The 18,647-nt window shown below is 38.6% G+C and overlaps 1 protein-coding gene across 6 annotated transcripts in view; it reads right to left on the reverse strand.

Annotated features, from left to right (window-relative positions):
* LOC135469064 (vinculin-like) overlaps positions 1-13,214 on the reverse strand; it is a 68,248-nt gene extending 55,034 nt beyond the window's left edge. For 5 of the 6 annotated variants that reach the window (XM_064747589.1, XM_064747586.1, XM_064747588.1 and 2 more), the window contains exon 1: positions 7,165-7,356. In XM_064747589.1, the coding sequence (XP_064603659.1) occupies positions 7,165-7,221 (57 nt within the window). In that variant the 5' untranslated portion in view covers positions 7,222-7,356. Of the gene's footprint in view, positions 1-7,164; positions 7,357-13,192 lie in introns of those variants that run through there. The other variant, XM_064747587.1, reaches the window with a different exon arrangement.
* Positions 13,215-18,647: the final 5,433 nt, after the last annotated feature.

Here is an 18,647-nt window from a genome sequence, read left to right on the forward strand (position 1 = left end):
GTACTATGTGGTATGAGCACCTTACCAAACCTGTTGATACACCATCCACTGCATACACACATGTACATAAATAACAGTCGTATATAAACATATCTGTACCTATTGGTGAATGACAGCGTTGTAACAAACTGTGTGCGGAAATCTGACTGAGTGCCTTAAGACCCCTGTGGTTTAATTTAATTATGCACATACACACTGAAGAATGTACATGTACACACAGAAGAAGGTATACATACATGTGCACTCAGAAGAAGGTACACATACATGTACACACAAAAGAAGGTACACATACATGTACATGTACACACAGAAGAAGGTACACATACATGTACAATCATACAACGCATATGCAGAACAACTATGTGGTGCATGGTATTGCGTTACACAATTCTTAATCAAATTTGCTCATTCAGCCAAGCTGTGTTGCATATCATACGAAAGGATGAGGTCAGAAATAATGTTCCATCAAACATAAGTTTAGTTCCTTACATGCAGGTATGGAAATCATCAGTGTACCGATTACTGAACGTAATTTGTAACCAAGTCAGCCAAAGCCAACTTCATGCCTGCATGACCTTCATGCATGGCTACATGTAGGTGGTATCCACAGACGCGTTTTGACAGCAGGATAACTACCACAAACTGCAAGACTGTATGTACATCTACCTCTGCAAATGAGGATAAACAACCAGGTCAACAGAAAGCCACCTGCCTTTACAGATTCTTGATCTAACATCACATGAAGATGATATTGTACATTTTACTCATACATGCATGTACCTTAGCCACAGTGGCACTGTTTATTTATTTATTTATATATCTGATTGGTGTTTTACACCGTACTCAAGAATATTTCACTTATACGACAGCGGCCAGCATTATGGTGGGGTGAAACCAGGCAGAGCCCAGGGGAAACCCACAACCATCTGCAGGTTGCTGGAAGACCTTCCCATGTACGGCCAGAGAGGAAGCCAGCATGGGCTGGCTTATATACGCTGGACACATATATACGCTGGACACACAAGATTTATTTATTTAACCGGTGTTTTAGGCTGTACCAGAATATTTAACTTGTATGACAGCAGCAAAGGTTATGGTTGGAGGCAACCTGGCAGAGCTTGGGGGAAACCCATAACCATCCACATAGTGCGTGCAGACCTCCCCATGCACAATTAGAGAGGAAGCCCACAAATACATGTACAAACAGAGTCACTCTAGCCCAACTGTAGAGAGGAACATACAAATGCATGTAGGTGATAGGATGCAGGTGTCAGATTTCATAACATTACAAAGCTTACAATACACACAAGCTAAATCATAGTCTCTTCACATTACGTTTTTTAATTCCTGGACTTGTACATTTATTAGATTGGTTTTTCATGTCAATATATCAGTATTATGATAAGATCAAACCCTCAGACAACCTTGAATGCTGACAGACCTTCCCACATATGTTTTAATTCTTGAATACAAGTGGCAATAATATACATATACATGTACATGTAGTTTGTAAGTCCATGCAAAATCCTCGCTTGCAGAAGCAATTAAGGCTATATTTACGCCCCCCCCCCCCCCCCCAAATTTAAGCTTGTGATTCTAAAACTGTGACATTGTGACTGTAACTGTGACATTGTGAAGAAATTTTATACTTTGCAACTTAAAATGATGCTTTTTGAGAGTATATAAGTCTATAAAATGAAAGATATTTGTATGAAAACTACAGCTTTAGCAAACTCTATCAAATATTTATTCCACTTAAGTTGAAAAACATCCACTTCATTTAATTTTGTGAGACTCTCAAAGGCTGATATCAACTCTTTTCTAACCTTCTGTTATCTAGAAAATATTTGTCACTGTGATGAAATCACTTACACATGGCATGCTTTAAAATGTGTTCCACGTCTAGTAGTTTCATGTCTCAAAAACTAATCTTACGTAAATAGTAACAGTTGTCGTCATGTAAAATGAGAGGTCATTCACAGCAGGCCTACAGTGCATTTCCCCTTTTACATTTCCGCATTCCACAGCCTGAATGTCCAGCATTTGCCCAGTAATAGTGCTTAAATATAATTCACTAGAGGAAAGTCTAAATACAAGAAACCCAACACCTATTTAGAGCAGAAAAGTGTTCTAAAAAGGCTATCAGCTTTTCACAGCCAAAACTAGCACAAGTACATGTACAATACTGGTGCTCTTGGTAATAGTAATTTTGACATTCAAATAACCCCAAAAACACAAAGTAAGAGAAGGATCTTCTGTATATCAGGCACATTGCTCATCTGAATAACAACTGAGGATAAAGATTTCACAGTTGATAAGGTTGTGAAATCATCCTGTAACGTATGTGATATATTTCCTTGTGGGAAGTTTAATACACACCTCTTTTCTTCTCACCCAACACACCTCAAGTCTGTGCTATAAAACAGGCCTGTGGTCTAATTATTTATCACTACCTACAGGTAAATCCCCCAGTACACTGTGGGGACAACAGTCAACCTCTAGGCATACAGTTTTGTATGTGTACACACTCCAGACATTCATGATACACTATATCGCTGACTAAACTTCTTTAGGCTGACATCCTAAAAGCTAATTCCACCTTTTCACATTCATGATAGTCTCACATATTGTGACAAACTAATTCATGATAGTCTCACATATAGTGACAAACTGATTCATGATAGCCTCACATATAGTGACAAACTGATTCATAATAGCCTTACATATAGTGACAAACTGATTTATGATAGTCTCACATATTGTGACAAACTGATTCATGATAGCCTCACATATAGTGACAAACTGATTCATAATAGCCTTACATATAGTGACAAACTGATTTATGATAGTCTCACATATTGTGACAAACTGATTCATAATAGCCTTACATATAGTGACAAACTGATTTATGATAGTCTCACATATTGTGACAAACTGATTCATGATAGTCTCACATATAGTGACAAACTGATTCATAATAGCCTTACATATAGTGACAAACTGATTTATGATAGTCTCACATATAGTGACAAACTGATTCATGATAGTCTCACATATAGTGACAAACTGATTCATGATAGTCTCACATATTGTGACAAACTGATTCATGATAGCCTCACATATAGTGACAAACTGATTCATAATAGCCTTACATATAGTGACAAACTGATTTATGATAGTCTCACATATAGTGACAAACTGATTCATGATAGTCTCACATATAGTGACAAACTGATTCATGACATTCTCACATATAGTGACAAACTAAGCACCTTATCAATAAATAGCTATAGAGCTGTAGGAAATCCTCAATAAACAAATAAAGAATAACAATTACAATAATAAACCACAAGATAAAGTGTGTAAGTACATATTGTAGTGGAAAAGCTACAATGAAAGAATGGGTGGTACAACTACATGTGCAGTGTAATTAGCACTATGTGTAAGTGTACTGTGAATAAAAATGTTCCTAGGAAGGAATGCTATACCAAAGTCAGCATAGTGAGACTCTGACATCATCGTGTACATATACATGTACACAGAAAACACCACAACCGTGTGCGATCCACGATGATGTATTAGCTTGAGCTGTCTGAACTCGGCCTGTCGTATTAGCTGAGCTCAAAGACAACATCAACCTCCGAAGACGACAGCTGCAAGTGTGCAGATCCAGATATATTTGCTCTTTTACTATTTACATTTCATACATGGGAAGAAGGTGGACGCTGGGTTCATGAAAATGTCAAATGAAATTTTGGATCAAAGTGAAACAAGTTGGGATCCACAAACAAAGTTTGAGCAATGTTGTAGTAGTGGATAAATTCAGACAAGCACATTATTCAGAACTTAATAGGCACTTTATTACAGCTCTATATCCCAAGAGTATAAACCACTGCTCTGATATCCATGGATAATGATGGAGTATCTCCCTCTACACCACATCTAACATTTTGTTTAACAAGGCTTTTCACTGTTAACAATTCATTTCAATACCACCGGCCTACCAGACTACCAAAGACCAAATGTTAAGGTACATTGTATTAGAATTGTGACCAGTCCTCGTCTACAGCTTTGACATTCAAGTTTAGCATTTCACTACGTCACACAAAAGGTCTAGGGTAACAAGAAAGGATCCCTCCGTAAGGTTACAACTTTGGGGCAGGAGGGTACGTATGATGTATGAGCCAGATTCTGTCAGGTGTACTTTTACCTGTGAGTCGTCAGCCAGGAGGAGCCTACAATCTCCTCAGCACTTCACTTGACAGAAAAGACAAAACCCCATACTAACGAATACGTTAGTCTACAGGACGTCACCAAAACATCAGACCTACAGAACATGTACACATAATGTCTTGGTAAGCCCATACATGTAGTTGTAACCTTCTCTCTAACCATCAAGACAAGAAAATACAGAGGTTTTTCATCAAAAAAAAATGACTTTACTTTGAATATACATGTAGATGGCAGAAGCACACTTACATCTAGGGGCCTCTGTGGCTCAGTTAGTTAGCGCGTCAGCGCAGCGTAATGACCCAAGAGTCTCTCACCAATGTGGTCGCTGTGAGTTCAAGTCCAGCTCATGCTGGCTTCCTCTCCGGCCGTACGTGGAGAGGTCTTCTAGCAACCTGCAGATGGTTGTGGGTTTCCCCCAGGCTCTGCCGGTTTCCTCCCACCATAATGCTGGCTGTCGTCGTATAAGTGAAATATTCTTGAGTACGGCGTAAAACACCAATCAAATCAAATCAAATCACTTACATCTGTCTCGAGGTCTTGTTCATAAACATTAGGACACCTGTGAATTTACAGCAAAATTAATACACATAGGTATGCGGTACACATAAATCCTATGTACATTTATTTATTTATATATTTGATTGGTGTTTTATGCTGTACTCAAGAATAACATGTATATGTACAAACGTGTGTATCTTTGTTGCAGGCACTAATTGTATAGTGTCATGGAAATATTCTGTGAAATGAGCAATGGATCAAAGTGGTGCAAGTTTTGTACAAGGGACCTCAATTTTCTCCATTCTAAAAACAAATTGAATAAATTTCATTAGTAAAAAGCATACATCTTTCATAACCATCAATGTACAAATATATGCAGTGTATACCACTTATTTTCAGAGCTGATCATTCCCATTTTAAAATGAAAGTAAGACCTAAATATAGATTTTTATCCTCATCAACATTCAGCTTTATAGGAGCAAAGGGAGCATTTCTCAACCAATCTGCATAAAATTTGCAAACCTGATAGCCCCAGAGGTCTTTTACGTTCGTATCACTTTTCAATGCATTGAGATCAGCAGCTCTTTGGAAGAAGTTTTTTTTTAGATTTCCATACTTATCCAATATGGCTGATATATGGCTCACAGGTATGTAAGTAATAGGTTACTGCCTGAGGTTGGGGTGTTCAAGCTAGATGATCACACAGTCGCTTTTTGTCACAGAGGTTTTGACATAAAAGTTTACAATTGAACCCACTAACCTGAAAATGGTAACATGTTTATCTTCAGTCAATATTTGGTGGTTTTAAACAGTTTGGACAAAGGGCATTATGCACAATGCATTGCTGTTGTCGTTGACAAGTGTCAGCTTGATGACTGCTTTAATCAGGCTTCCATAAACAGGACAAGCCTCCTGGTGCCTAAACTAACAGTACCAAGCAAGAACTAACCAATAGCTCAGATGGAAGAGCTGGATTTCGGACATATAGATTCCATTTCAAATCCAGGTGACCTTGAGTGAAGAAGTCAGATTTTGACTGGAATCTGCCAAATCAGTACGTCACTTGAACACCCGGTACACATCATTTGCACATCTGTGATGATTGAGTTGTGGCCAGTGTGTATAAAAGTTTTAAACTCCAGTAGGTAGCCCAACTGATCTGGTGATGAATATGTGAATAAAGCTACATGTCACAGCTGTGATACAGTTTTCTCGCAAAACGAAAGAAAACAACTGTCTGAGAAGAAGAAAAAAAATAATAATCCTAGCGAAAACAATGGTCTTCCAGCTTGAAAAAAAAATGAATTTCCTTTGAACATAAATACATGTAGTAGATCTGACCACCATTGACTAGACTATAACTTTGTCAAATGTCACTTCTATACCTATACATCAAACTTCGGAGCCTCGCTCACCTAAAATGTTTCTTTGGGTGTGCCTAATATTTAAGTGTCATTTATGGTCAACCTTTAAACATGAACGGGATAACAACAATTTAGATAATTTGAGTACCAAAGTACATGTATAAGTGAACAATTGTGTCCTACAAAACAAGCTTGCATCAGCTAATGCAGGCACTACTTGATAATACACACTGACAGAACTGCAAATAACTCCATATAGCTGAATAAATGCCTGCAATTTACTTCTGTTTAACACAAAAGCAGGGTATCCTCTGTGTGAATGATTACACACTTGAGATGACCTGTAGTTGACAAGGGCTCATTCATGCAGACAGTTTTTTGAATATCTATTGTAAGTATATCTACATGCACAAGCTGAATGAACTCAATATGGGACATTTAAACATTTTGTTGGTTCATCAACAATCAGGTATGGAACTCTGTTCAAATTATGTTCAAATAATTAGTGTCGCAAACTGCAAGGTTTTTATCTCTGGATAAATGTATATGCAAGTAAATTTCCTATGGGCTATGTTCCTGGTATACTTGATTATTGCACACAAGGTGGCAGAATGCAAGCTACATGATACACAAAAAAAATAGAACAAGCCCATGCTGCGCACAAGATGAATAAAATCTGTGACAGCCCAATGACACACAGCTTAACGTATCACACTTAACACTCCTTCATATGACTATGGTACACAAAAGTGGTACAAGGTAGAAATTAATGAGGCATGTATGCCATTTTATTGTACATCTTCGCGGAGAATTGGGCGGAAAGAAGGTCACATTGTAATACTGATCCCCACCCCCAACCATAAAAAAAACAACAAAAACCAAAAAAAAAAACCAAAAAAAAAAAAAACCAAAACAATAACAATCGCCCAGTCTGAAAATCTACAGGGATTTTAATGGCATCTTTTTGATGCCCCCATTTCCCTTCCCCACCATGCTAACGTGACCGGGCCACGGTGGCTATCTGTCTTCGGAAAATCCAACAAGGATACATCGTTACATTCTAGCTTACCTGCACCGCTACAGGCTCCAAAATGCTCTCGATCGTTTTTGTGTGAAACACCGGCATCTTGTCACACCTCGTACGCTTAACCAGGGGCAGTGGGCCCGAGTGACACCCCAAACTCCACCTACAACCGCTGAAAACTCCGCAAAACTATCTACAGATTTTCCACCAGATATTTTGTAACTTGGATGACACTAAGTTGAGTGCCGCCGACTAGTACAGAGCTAGCCTCTTCTTCGTAGTTGACGCAGTTTCGTACGTTTTCCGCCCACTCGTATGAAATAGTAACCCGGTTAAAAGGCACTGAGTATTAATTTACACTATTACAGTCTTCGAGCTGATCTCACGCATCACCACCGCTTTTTCTCACGTCTGACAATGAGATTGGGGTTAGTAGCTTTTCACACAAAAAAACAGCCCTACTAAGTTTGGTAACCCGAAACCACGCACATTTGTGACCGGTTGCCCATAAAAGGAAATCTGCGATTGACCTCTGAGATTTGCATAAGGGCGATCCTAGCTATCGTAAAATAGATAATTTATTCATGAATCAGAGAAACCCACATGTTTAACTGCGTACACGCAGGTGAATATGGGGAATATCGAAACCAGAGGCTACCAGTCATGCAGCAAGAAAACCACAACATATCCGCAAAGATTTGCTTTCCCAGCGGTGTACATTTAGTGCACTTGCAAGCCTCAGGCGGATGGCCCTGGGGATGGATAGGTTACGAAGAAAATTGGCTCTAGCATTAAGCCTGTAGGGTTAAGGTAGTCCGAGTTTTGAATCCAAGGAATTTGGGCTGTTATGTATTATAGCGTCTCTTTCTTAAATAATTGCAATTCTTCCACATTTACTGTATCTGTACTAAAATTCAGAACAAAGAATTGATAAAAGATAAATCATTATCTCCTCATCAAACAGATTAATTAAGTGCCTATACATGATTGATTATTTATCTATATAACTGCGTTAGAGCTGGGATTAAGACAGTCCATCTTAATCCCAGGTTAGAGCACAGAGACAACTTTGACTACTATCCATAGGCCTATAAAACTTCAAAATTTTATTAAGACATTTAGAATTCTTTAGGGGCCTCCGTGGCTCACTTAGTTAGCGCGCTAACGCAGCGTAATGACCCAGGAGCATCTCACCAGTGCATTCGCTGTGAGATCAAGTCCAGCTCACGCATGCTGGCTTCCTCTCCGAACGTGCGTAGGAAGGTCTGCCAGCAACCTAAGGATGGTCGTTGGATTCCCCCGGCCTCTGCTCGCTTTTCTCCCACCACAATGCTGGCCACCGTCGTATAAGTGAAATATTCTTGAGTACGGCGTAAAACACCAATCAAATAAATAAATAAATAAAATTCTTTATTTTCTGTCCATCAGATAAGGCTCTTTTACGAAGCCTTTCACATAGTGGAAAAAATGTTTTTAAAAAGACTCATGCATCTGTGACTGCCATATAAAAGTCGGGGACCCAACTTTTTAATTCTGCGCTTCAATGTTAAACTTTCAATCACCACTCCTAAAATCGGGGCACTAAGTTCTAACCTTTTAAATTCTCAGACCCAGTCTATAGGGACGCGGATCTTCCGGGGACTAGACGACCTCTGGACCCTCACCTAATACGCACCACCACCCCCTACCCCTTCCTTCTGTGGTCAGCATCTTTTAATTTTTTGAAAATTTTAAACGACTCTGTACGTCTTAAACCTCCTGTCTGGGTGCTTTAATTTTGAATGTCTGAGGCAATGTACGGTCGAGAGGACAACGCGGCCCACGCGGCCCCTGAGATGCGCTGGGGTAAACTTTTCAGTATGTCACTTTTACGGCCTTATACTCTCCATACCCAATTTCTCTCGGTGCCCGAAAACGGTTGAGATTTCACCTACGGCAATCTAGAGTCGCGGAGCTTCCAGTTCCTAGGCGGCCCCTGAACAAACGCCGTACTCTGATAGTTGACCAAAAGCATGGAATAAAAGGGACACGTGGGATAAATATCGTATACACTTTTTAGTCAACAATATTGAGAGCTACTTCATTGGTTCACGGCAGTTCATTGATAAAACTCAACCAATCAAAAGCTACACGCGCACCGAATTTTGTTTAAGTGCTTCGCATTGTCTGCATGGGTAGTATTATAAAGTTAAACATGCGAAGATATGTTGATTCCTTTATCAGATTCATCTCTGTTACGTAAGAGTGATCTTGCCGTTGAAGTTTTTGAATGCTCTTGTCAGGTATATGTAGGCGCATTCTTGTATGCACGCTATATATACTATAGGTGGAAGCCTTTATCTCAGATTTGAAACCAGGTTGCACAAAGTTCGGTGACGTCATGGTGGTTGACTTGTGAATTCAAAAAGTAGCCACAAGGGCTGTAATGTGAATCTAGTTGATCCACTGAACAGCTTACTCCGAAAAAATTCCTTTTGACGATCTCAATATCTGGACATTAATTAAGTCATCCTCACAATTAGCTATATACAGGCCTACATATATGCACTAGGCTCCCAGAAAAGTACAAATCAGAATATAGTACAAATCGGATCGGAAGCTAGAGACCACGTGATCTCGATAGTAACAAACGGCGTGGGTGAAGAAAACGGTCCTCCCAACTTGCTATATACGCAAGTTCTCGCATCATATTCGAAAATCAGTCCGATCCGTATATACCTTTTGTATGTGTCATAAATTCGATGATTTCCTTTGGTTGTTGATTCCTGTGCAAAAAAAGTTCTAAATGTTGTCAGCAACGTGTAAAATTCTGTGTGCAGGTTCATTTTTGTGCAGCCTCAGATTAAGGGCGAAATTTAGCCGCATCGATCTGGGACAATACTTGAACTGTTGGGTTTTCAAACAACCATCGGAGCTTCCACAAAAGAAAACTGCGCCCAAAACGTTCAGCACACTATATCATAATTCTTATCACAATGCAAACTGGTATCACTGGTTGCAAATGCTATACCTGTTCTGTGTTCCCGACTGAGAACCGACTTTTAAGCGTACAGAACAACTTCATGTATTCCTTGCATGCCTATTTCATGATCACACACAAGGTGATTTTGATCTGGGATTAACATAGACGGAGGAATATGAAGCTCTATTGTTCTCGCTCAGTCAGTCGTGAGAATCATGCCATCGCTTCGCTTGATCACGCGGCAGTCCGAGACTTCACGAGATTTACCTACCAGCCACAGACCTGTGAGGAAGACATCGCTTAATTTTTGGCGTACAACGGTCAAAATACGCCTAAAGTCGTCAACCAGATTACGCAAAAGGTTACTGTGGCCAGTGTAGTACATGTTTGCTTACTTATTAATTCAATAATCATGAATTCGACAGGATGTCCAAAATTTAGTCATCATGTCCATTGACTTAAATCTAGTAGATTACGGATTGTTAATTGCCATGTAAATAAGTTTACGGCTACGAGTCGTGTTCTTTATCCTCAATGGATTCCAAAAAAAATTAAATAAAATAAACAAATAAATAAGAAAAAAAAAGAAGCAAAAAAGCGCGTTTTATTTATATTGAATGGTCATTTTTGGACATGTTTTTTTTTTAAATAATTTCTTTATCATAAATTTTTTTCTGTTAAAATTTGAAGAGCTGTAAGAAGTCGGCTGTTTTGTTGTAATTTCCAGCTTCAGAGCGTAATTTTGCACATGCAGGCAAATGTTGAGTAATAGAACTATTTAAACTCAGTCCTACGTGTTTATATTTAAGGAGAGAGAATGAAACAGTTCGTTGAAAATATGCCATTCAGGTCCGATTGAAAAATTGTAGGCCCCTATTGCTGATTTTCATGCGAGTGGTGAAGTAAAATTTGTACACATAAGATCTGAGTTTAAACGCTAATTTAGCATTTTAGCCCTCGCTGTTATTGTAAACTGACTGTACAAAACATTTTTTTTTTTTTTTTGGTTTTGTAGAGTTACTTATGCCTCGAAAATCCAGAAGGAAAAAGGCAACTAGCACCCTTACCAAGTCGAACTGAACTCAGATATCCTTGCTCAGCGAGTACAATAAGGAGCGCTTCTTATTAAAAGAAATGTTGAAGCCATTCTCTAATTTCAGACATCTCAATGGAATGGGGAACCCTTTCTGAGTGACATGGGATTTTTTTATGTGCTATCTTCTTTTTATATGATCAGTACCGGTTCCTCAGACGCTCACATTTAAAAATTGTGAAAAAAATCATCGCAAGTTAAATATTCTTCCCCGCAACAAAACATATCGGTCAAGGCGTCAGGCATTATCGTGCGAGAAAATTAAAAAAAAAATAAAAATTAAGGTGACGTGCATACTGTAAATCTTCAACCTTTTCTGCCACTAAAGCACTTTATTTAGGGAAATCTATGCATAGAAATATTATGAAAATGATGCTAAAAATGATTTGCTTGTTTCACTAACGATGCAAGTTTTCTCTACATTCCATAGTTCTCAAAATGTTTGAAAATATTGATCGCTGTGGTGATTGAAGAATTAGGGTAACTTTTACACGTAAGATCTGTTGTAAGATAAATTATGTATACCTAATTTTTTAAGTTAACCAAAAGAAAAAAGAAAAAAAAGGTTTAGATTTAAGACAGTGCCTTTTATTGCCTTAGAGAATTGCTTTAGCGCCTATATTTTCAAGTCAAAACACCTTGGGGACCTAGAAAGTGAGTTAACAATCGGAGATCATGTGGCAATTAAGGATCACAGAGAAGGACTTTTACACCTGTTGGCTACAGGGTAAAAATTCCAGAAATCTTCTGATCATTAAAAATATCATTCTGCACTATACTATCACGGTAGTTGATGCAAATTGTATCACTTGTCATCCTACATACTATAGCTTTCAAGTTTACCCCTTTCTTGTACAGCTGTGTCAGAAATCGGAGGTCGATTGAACAAGGGAACAAGGAAAATCCAGGGATATTCATGGAAGACCACACATAAGCGTCTTGTCACAAAGGCCCTGAGAATAACGGAACCAAAGGAATTGTGAAATTTTCCAATGGGATTTTAACTCACATGACCAATAGTGATCAAGTATAACACCAAGAGAGAGAATAGAGAGAGAATTACATGCATAAAAACAGTCAACAATGTCACAAATGCAACAAACAAATTCTTTCAAGATTACAAGAACATGTTTTTTTTCTAATTCATCCCCAGCTAAGAGAAATTACATTCACCTCCAGCTCTGAGATACACAGTACGAACACTGAAGCTAAGAAAAAACAATGCAACTGAAAGCTATATCACACTAGTAAGAGCCGCACAAGATATACTATTACGTAACACCCAGGAATACATTAGAAAATGCCATGTCAAACGTTTTAAACATCTCCTCTTGTCAGTGACAATGGTCCAATAGGGAAGGTGAGGTGGTAGATATACATGCCCGAGCTCTTGGCAAGGATAATGGACGTCCATAGGGGAATTCAAGATACGTCTCGTTTTCAAAACCACTGATTGGCCCCGTGTCTGTTTCAGCGATAAACTTTAGAATTGACCAAAGAGTGAGGTTTTCACGTCTTCCAGCTGTCTCTTCATGACCAATGTCCAACAGCAAGTATATTTTGTGTGATAGGAATTTGGATTAGTTTGTACAGTCTTCCAGACAACATAACAAAACACAATTACATAAATTAATAGGTATTTATATGAACAGAAACTATCACAAGTATGAAACTTTCCTAAAACGTTAATTGCGCAGTATTTCTTTTATTAAAAAGAAGAGACGAAACATTTATGACTAAACAGAAGATCAGTTATGAGCTCCGTAAATTGAGACAGATGTTAGAAATTCTTTCATATTACTCAAGCTAGTCTCGGAAATTTATAATCATATAAACAACGAACCCGTCCGGGAAAGACTGAAATCTTGTAAATTCAGTTGTCAACAATCAGTGTTCACACTAACTGTAATTCTATGACAGGTAAATACACGTGCATGTAGGCAGTACGTGTAACTGCAATGGCAGGGAAGAGTAAACCAATTTATAATACATGTATGTACACGTATGACCAATTTTACCTGCCACTGTCTACTGTTTCAATTTCCGTTGGTTTCTGGGAGCTTGGGGTTTAACAAGGTGACTAACTCCCTTCAACCGATGTCCTCTTGGGGCAGCAGGTTTGCAAAAGTTACACATGGCTTTCCTCTGATCAACTATGAAAATAGCAGGCCTGTTTGCATCAACCTCTCATAGCCTTTAAACAAACCCATGTTATTAAAACACCTCTTAGTAGACGCTGGTCATTCACTTACGAAACAATTTCAGTGAAAAATAACTTTCCTATATCAAAGATAAGTTGTTTATGTTACATATGCATTCACAAGTGTGAAATAATGTTACAGCAATAATACCCTGACAGCTGTAACCATCTCTGAACTGTTGTTCACTTTTTAAACAACCCAAAATTTACAAACATACAGGAGAGCTTTAGGTTAGTTCCCTTTACGCCAAGGTTACCTAGAGAACTGAGGTCCTATCCTTTTCACCCAGGTAATCATCATTTCGCCAGGTCATCATCTGGGCTGTCATCTCCTCAATAAACTAACATAACCTGAAACAGCTAAAGATTGTAGAAAGCAAGATTTAACAACCCCATTTAATGAACACCAAGAAGACGCATGGAGCTTTAGTTTTAATTTACTGATGTTATAATAAAAGTTTTCAACATTTTACAAAAAGTACGTTTTTGAGGGCTGGTCATCTTTTCGGCAGGTTATCATTTCGGCAGGCCATCATCTGGGCTGTTGATAATAAAACTATAAACAAGAGTACTCGAGAATTTAAAAAATAAATACATCTTTGTAAGCTGGTCATCATTTCGGCTGGTTGTCATCATCTCAGCAGGTCATCAGCATTACTTCGCCGTCGTCATCATCATCATCATCTAGTCAAGTCATCAGCGTCATCTACGCAAGTCATCATCTGGGCTTTTCATCTTGTTATTAAACTGGCAGAATCTACAACAGAGCTTGGAGAAAGCAAGATTTAACAACCCATCCCAACCCTCCAATGAACATTCCACGAAAGAATTAAAAACACAAGAAAAAAAATTAAGTTAAAGCATTAACTTAAACACATAAAATACAACAACTGTAAGCATAACATGGCACTTCAAAATAACATAATATAACATAGCACAACATGACACTTAAGCACGACGCTACGCATGATAACATCACACCACACGACACACAGTAAAGACGTAGCATATCATAACCTAGCACTTAAAAACAGCATAACAGCACTTGAACATAGGATAGGATAACCAGCATAATAAGCATAATGATATAGCATAACCTAGCATTCAGATTCAACATCGCACATGAGAACACAACACCAGGCAACATCACACTGCAAAACGTAACACGCATCGCACACAATCATAACTCACAACAAGCGTCACACAGCATAACGTGGCACTTAAAAAAAACATAGCATAGCATAACCTAGAACTTAAGGACAGCACAAAGCAACCCACAGCAAACGTAGCATCGTATAACCTGGCATTTGGAAATACCAGATCATGTAGCATAACACCACACAATATCACACAACACGAAACCAAATCATAACAACCCTTAGCCCCTAAACATAGCCATATGCATAACCTTATAGCTGTAAATGTTAAGGGTAACAAAGTTTACCACATAAATACATATTACAAATAACTTTTTTGTAGACCTATTCTCTTCACCGGGCCCACACTGGAGAGGTTAGTTGTCCTTTCCGCCAAGCTTGCCTAGAGAACTGAGGTCCTAAACCTATACTTTTCACCCGGAGACCCCACGGGGTCATGGCCATAAGCATATAGCATATCATAGCATAACATAGCCCTTAAAAGAATAGACCTCTAAAAATCTAAGTAGGCATCACTAAATAGACCACTTAAAACTAACTTTCCAACACTCTTAAAAAAAACTAAAAAGAATACATGAAAGTATTTTTACGCTCACTTGCGCACAGTGTTGAACCTTACTTGATATTTTAGCTTTCTTTCACTTTAAACAAAACATAGCATAACCTACCACTTAATAACAAAGAATAGCAAAGAACACAAAACAACACCCCAGCACACACCACGCAACTTGGTGCCTAAACATAAGTCAGCACTTACACAGAACATAACAACGCATCTGAACACTTAAACATTGCATATCGTAATGCAACTAACATAAGTTAGAATTTAAACATATCATCATGTAACTTAGCAATTACACAACGCAGTTCGTTTCGTCATTTTGACGATTACGCGGGCGGCGCATTGTACTGAAAACAGAGAAGGAAAGATGGGATCTTCTTAATGTTTCATTTAACACTAAAAGTTTCACATGCAGGCTGCAGCAAGCTGAGCAACAACTTCCTGGCAAGTTTATTGACACCTTACAAATCAGCAGTGGCTATTTCTGATGACAAGACGCTTATTCTACAGAGATATTTATTTTAGTTATTTATTTATTTTTTTGGAGATTTACGTCATGCTGAAGAATATTCACTTATACGTCAGCGGCCAATATAGTAGGAGTAAACACTCGACCCTCTGCAGGTTGCTGCCATACCTTTTCAATCTTATAGAGATAAGTTGAAGGTATTTTTAATGTATGTTAAATAGACTTCCAAGCTTAAAGCCCATTGTTCTTGCTCCGACGATCAAAAATGTTTTCTGCACCGTTGGTGTTCGTCGTGACGGAACCAAACTGCTGATGAGTTGTGAAAAACAAATTAAACTACACTGAAGCTCGTTGAGGGTCATCTGATGTCATGTAACGACCTATTTTTGATTTTGAAATCACAAGTATGCAGTTGGACCTGTTGACCTTAAATCTGGTTTTATTTTATTTTTCCCTGCGATAGTTTGACACGCTGATTGATCTAGAGCGAAGGCTTCCATTCATACCGGGTGGATACTCACTAATACACACAGTTTCTTTAACATCTAACAAAGCCTTGTTACCATACTCAACTTAGTAAAATGAAAACAATTGAATTGGCAGAAAACAATTGGCAGAATTGGCTAATATGTTGACTACTAGGAAGAAATTCTTGATTTTCGTTGAAAAGAACGTGGTATAGTGTAAAGCGGAGAATTGGCCCCTGAAAACTATAATAAGAATCTGCGATTTTCAAAGTCCCAGCACATTTGTGTAAAGGACCTGATACGGTAAGGCGGAAAATGGGGCTCGTGCAGAGAGGTGCGATAAGAAAGGGCAAATTTCAAAATTCCAGCACAATCCTGTAAATTTTGGCCACAGAAGGATGAAACTTAGTCGAAGCACTCAGGATAGTTAGAATGCCATGACATAGAGTGAGTGAGTGCTTGGGGTTTAACGTCGCACTCAACAATTTTTCAGTCATATGACGACGAAGGAATCCTTAGGGTGCATGTAATGTGCCTCCTTGTTGCAGGACGGCTCTTTTATTTAGTGCTGCTTCACTGAGACTACTTACCGAAGGCAAGTAAGACGCTCCGCCCGAGCCATATACTGATACGGGTCAACCAGTCGTTGCACTGTCCCCTTTTTGCTGAACGCCAAGCGAGGAAGTTACAACTTGCTCTTTTAAAGTCTTAGGTGTTCCTGGATCTGTCGGTCCCGAAGCGGACGCTCTACCCATTGTGCTATCCGGGTCGGTGCCATGACAGAGATGGTTGCTTTGTAATAACCCTCCAAAAATGCAATCTCGATCAAAAAGACCAACTCTTTTTTTAAACGAGGCACTGGGTTTTGATTTACATTATGAACATCAGCGTTAACCAGAAAAATATTCTTACTGAAAGCTCCATGTGTGTATTTCTACGTGCTGTCAAAGTTTCATTTCGGCTAACGTTTGTCTTCATGTGTAAAACATAAACTTTATAATGTGATGAGTTTTGTCATATTTTAGCAAGTTGAGAATCTGTATTTCTGCCATGCTTTATCAGGCATCCTGCACAGTACAGTGGACTAACCAAGTCGGTGCGGAGCAAAAGATGCACATCGGGGAAGATTCAAATCTTTGTGGCTCTTGTTTTTCCTTTTGAAACATAATTTTGTGTGAGTAAAGATAAAGGCATTAAATTAGTGTATCATGAATTAAAGGGGATAAGCTATGGTATTACCATTACGTAACATTTGGCAACTATAGCGACATGATGAATCCTGGTTGAGAGAGCACATGTGGTCCACTAGCTATCATTAACATTAATATGTTATGCGTAGAGGAAGTATAAGGCTGAAGGTTACATTTGTTATGTGTATTCATTTAATTGATTGGGGCATAACTGCGTACTCAAGAATTTTTCAGAATGTTGCATTTGTAGTGCAGTGATTTTCCTAACTCTACAGTGCTTAATGCAAAAAAAAAAAGAAGATATTTTGCTGTGACTGGAGCCGGCTACAATTTTTCGATTTTATGACCTATACATCACTTCAGTGGATGTTTAGAGATTTATATCACATATGCTTGCCATAAAACAGGAAAAGAAGAGTGAAACAGAACTGCATGGAAAAAAGAGGTAGCCTTACGAGTGTGTCAGCAGCTGAGACTCACAGGTATTGTCAGTTGCGCTACTTGAGGTCCACAGTTTCTTGCACAGGGGCCCGATTCCTCACCTTACCACACCAGTTTTTTTTCAGAATAAAAAGTATAAAATTTGTAGAAGCCCTCCAAAGAACGTTATGGATATGTAGAATATATGGTTGGTTATTTATAAACCCACCAAAAATGTATCCCTCATCAAAAACTATAATTTCTAATTCAAATTAGGCGCTGTGTTTTTAATTCTCAAGATCGACATCAACCAGAAAATACTTACTAAAACTTCCACGTACATGTTTGTATGTCTGCTTACTGTCAAAGTTTCGTTTAGGTTAACGTTTGTCTTCACATGTACAACATAAAACTTTATAATGTGATCAGTTGAAAGTTTAAAATCTGTATTTGTACCGCGGTCAGAAAGGCGTCCTTTATATACTATTGGAAGTCGTTGAGGGGAACAGATAGTAATTTGAGAAAGAGATCTAATCTCAGTGTTTCTTTCTTTCCTTAGAAACACACTTCTGTGTGAGTAAAGATATATGTCATGAGTTAGAATGGGTTATTCTTAAGGTATGCTAATACGTAACATGTGGCAGCTATAACGAAATCACAAGTGAGTGAGTGAGTGAGTGGTTGGGGTTTAACGTCGTACTTAACAGTTTTTCAATCATATGACGAAGGAATCCTTAGAGTGAGGAACCCTTGGAGTGCATGTAATGTGCCCCCTTGTTGAAGGACGGATTTTCACCGCCTTTATCTAGTGCTGCTTCACGCCTTACCGAAGGCAAGTAAGACGCCCCGCCCGAGGAATTATACTGACACGGGTCAACAAGTCGTTGCACTATCCCCTTCATGCTGAACGCCAAGCGAGGAAGTTATAACTTCCTCTTTTAAGGCCTTAGGCGTGACTCGACCCAGGATTGACCCTGGATCTACGAAATAACAAGCGAGTCTTGCTTG

This window comes from Liolophura sinensis, chromosome 6, assembly GCF_032854445.1.
Source record: "Liolophura sinensis isolate JHLJ2023 chromosome 6, CUHK_Ljap_v2, whole genome shotgun sequence".
In the NCBI taxonomy this organism is placed as follows: domain Eukaryota; kingdom Metazoa; phylum Mollusca; class Polyplacophora; order Chitonida; family Chitonidae; genus Liolophura; species Liolophura sinensis.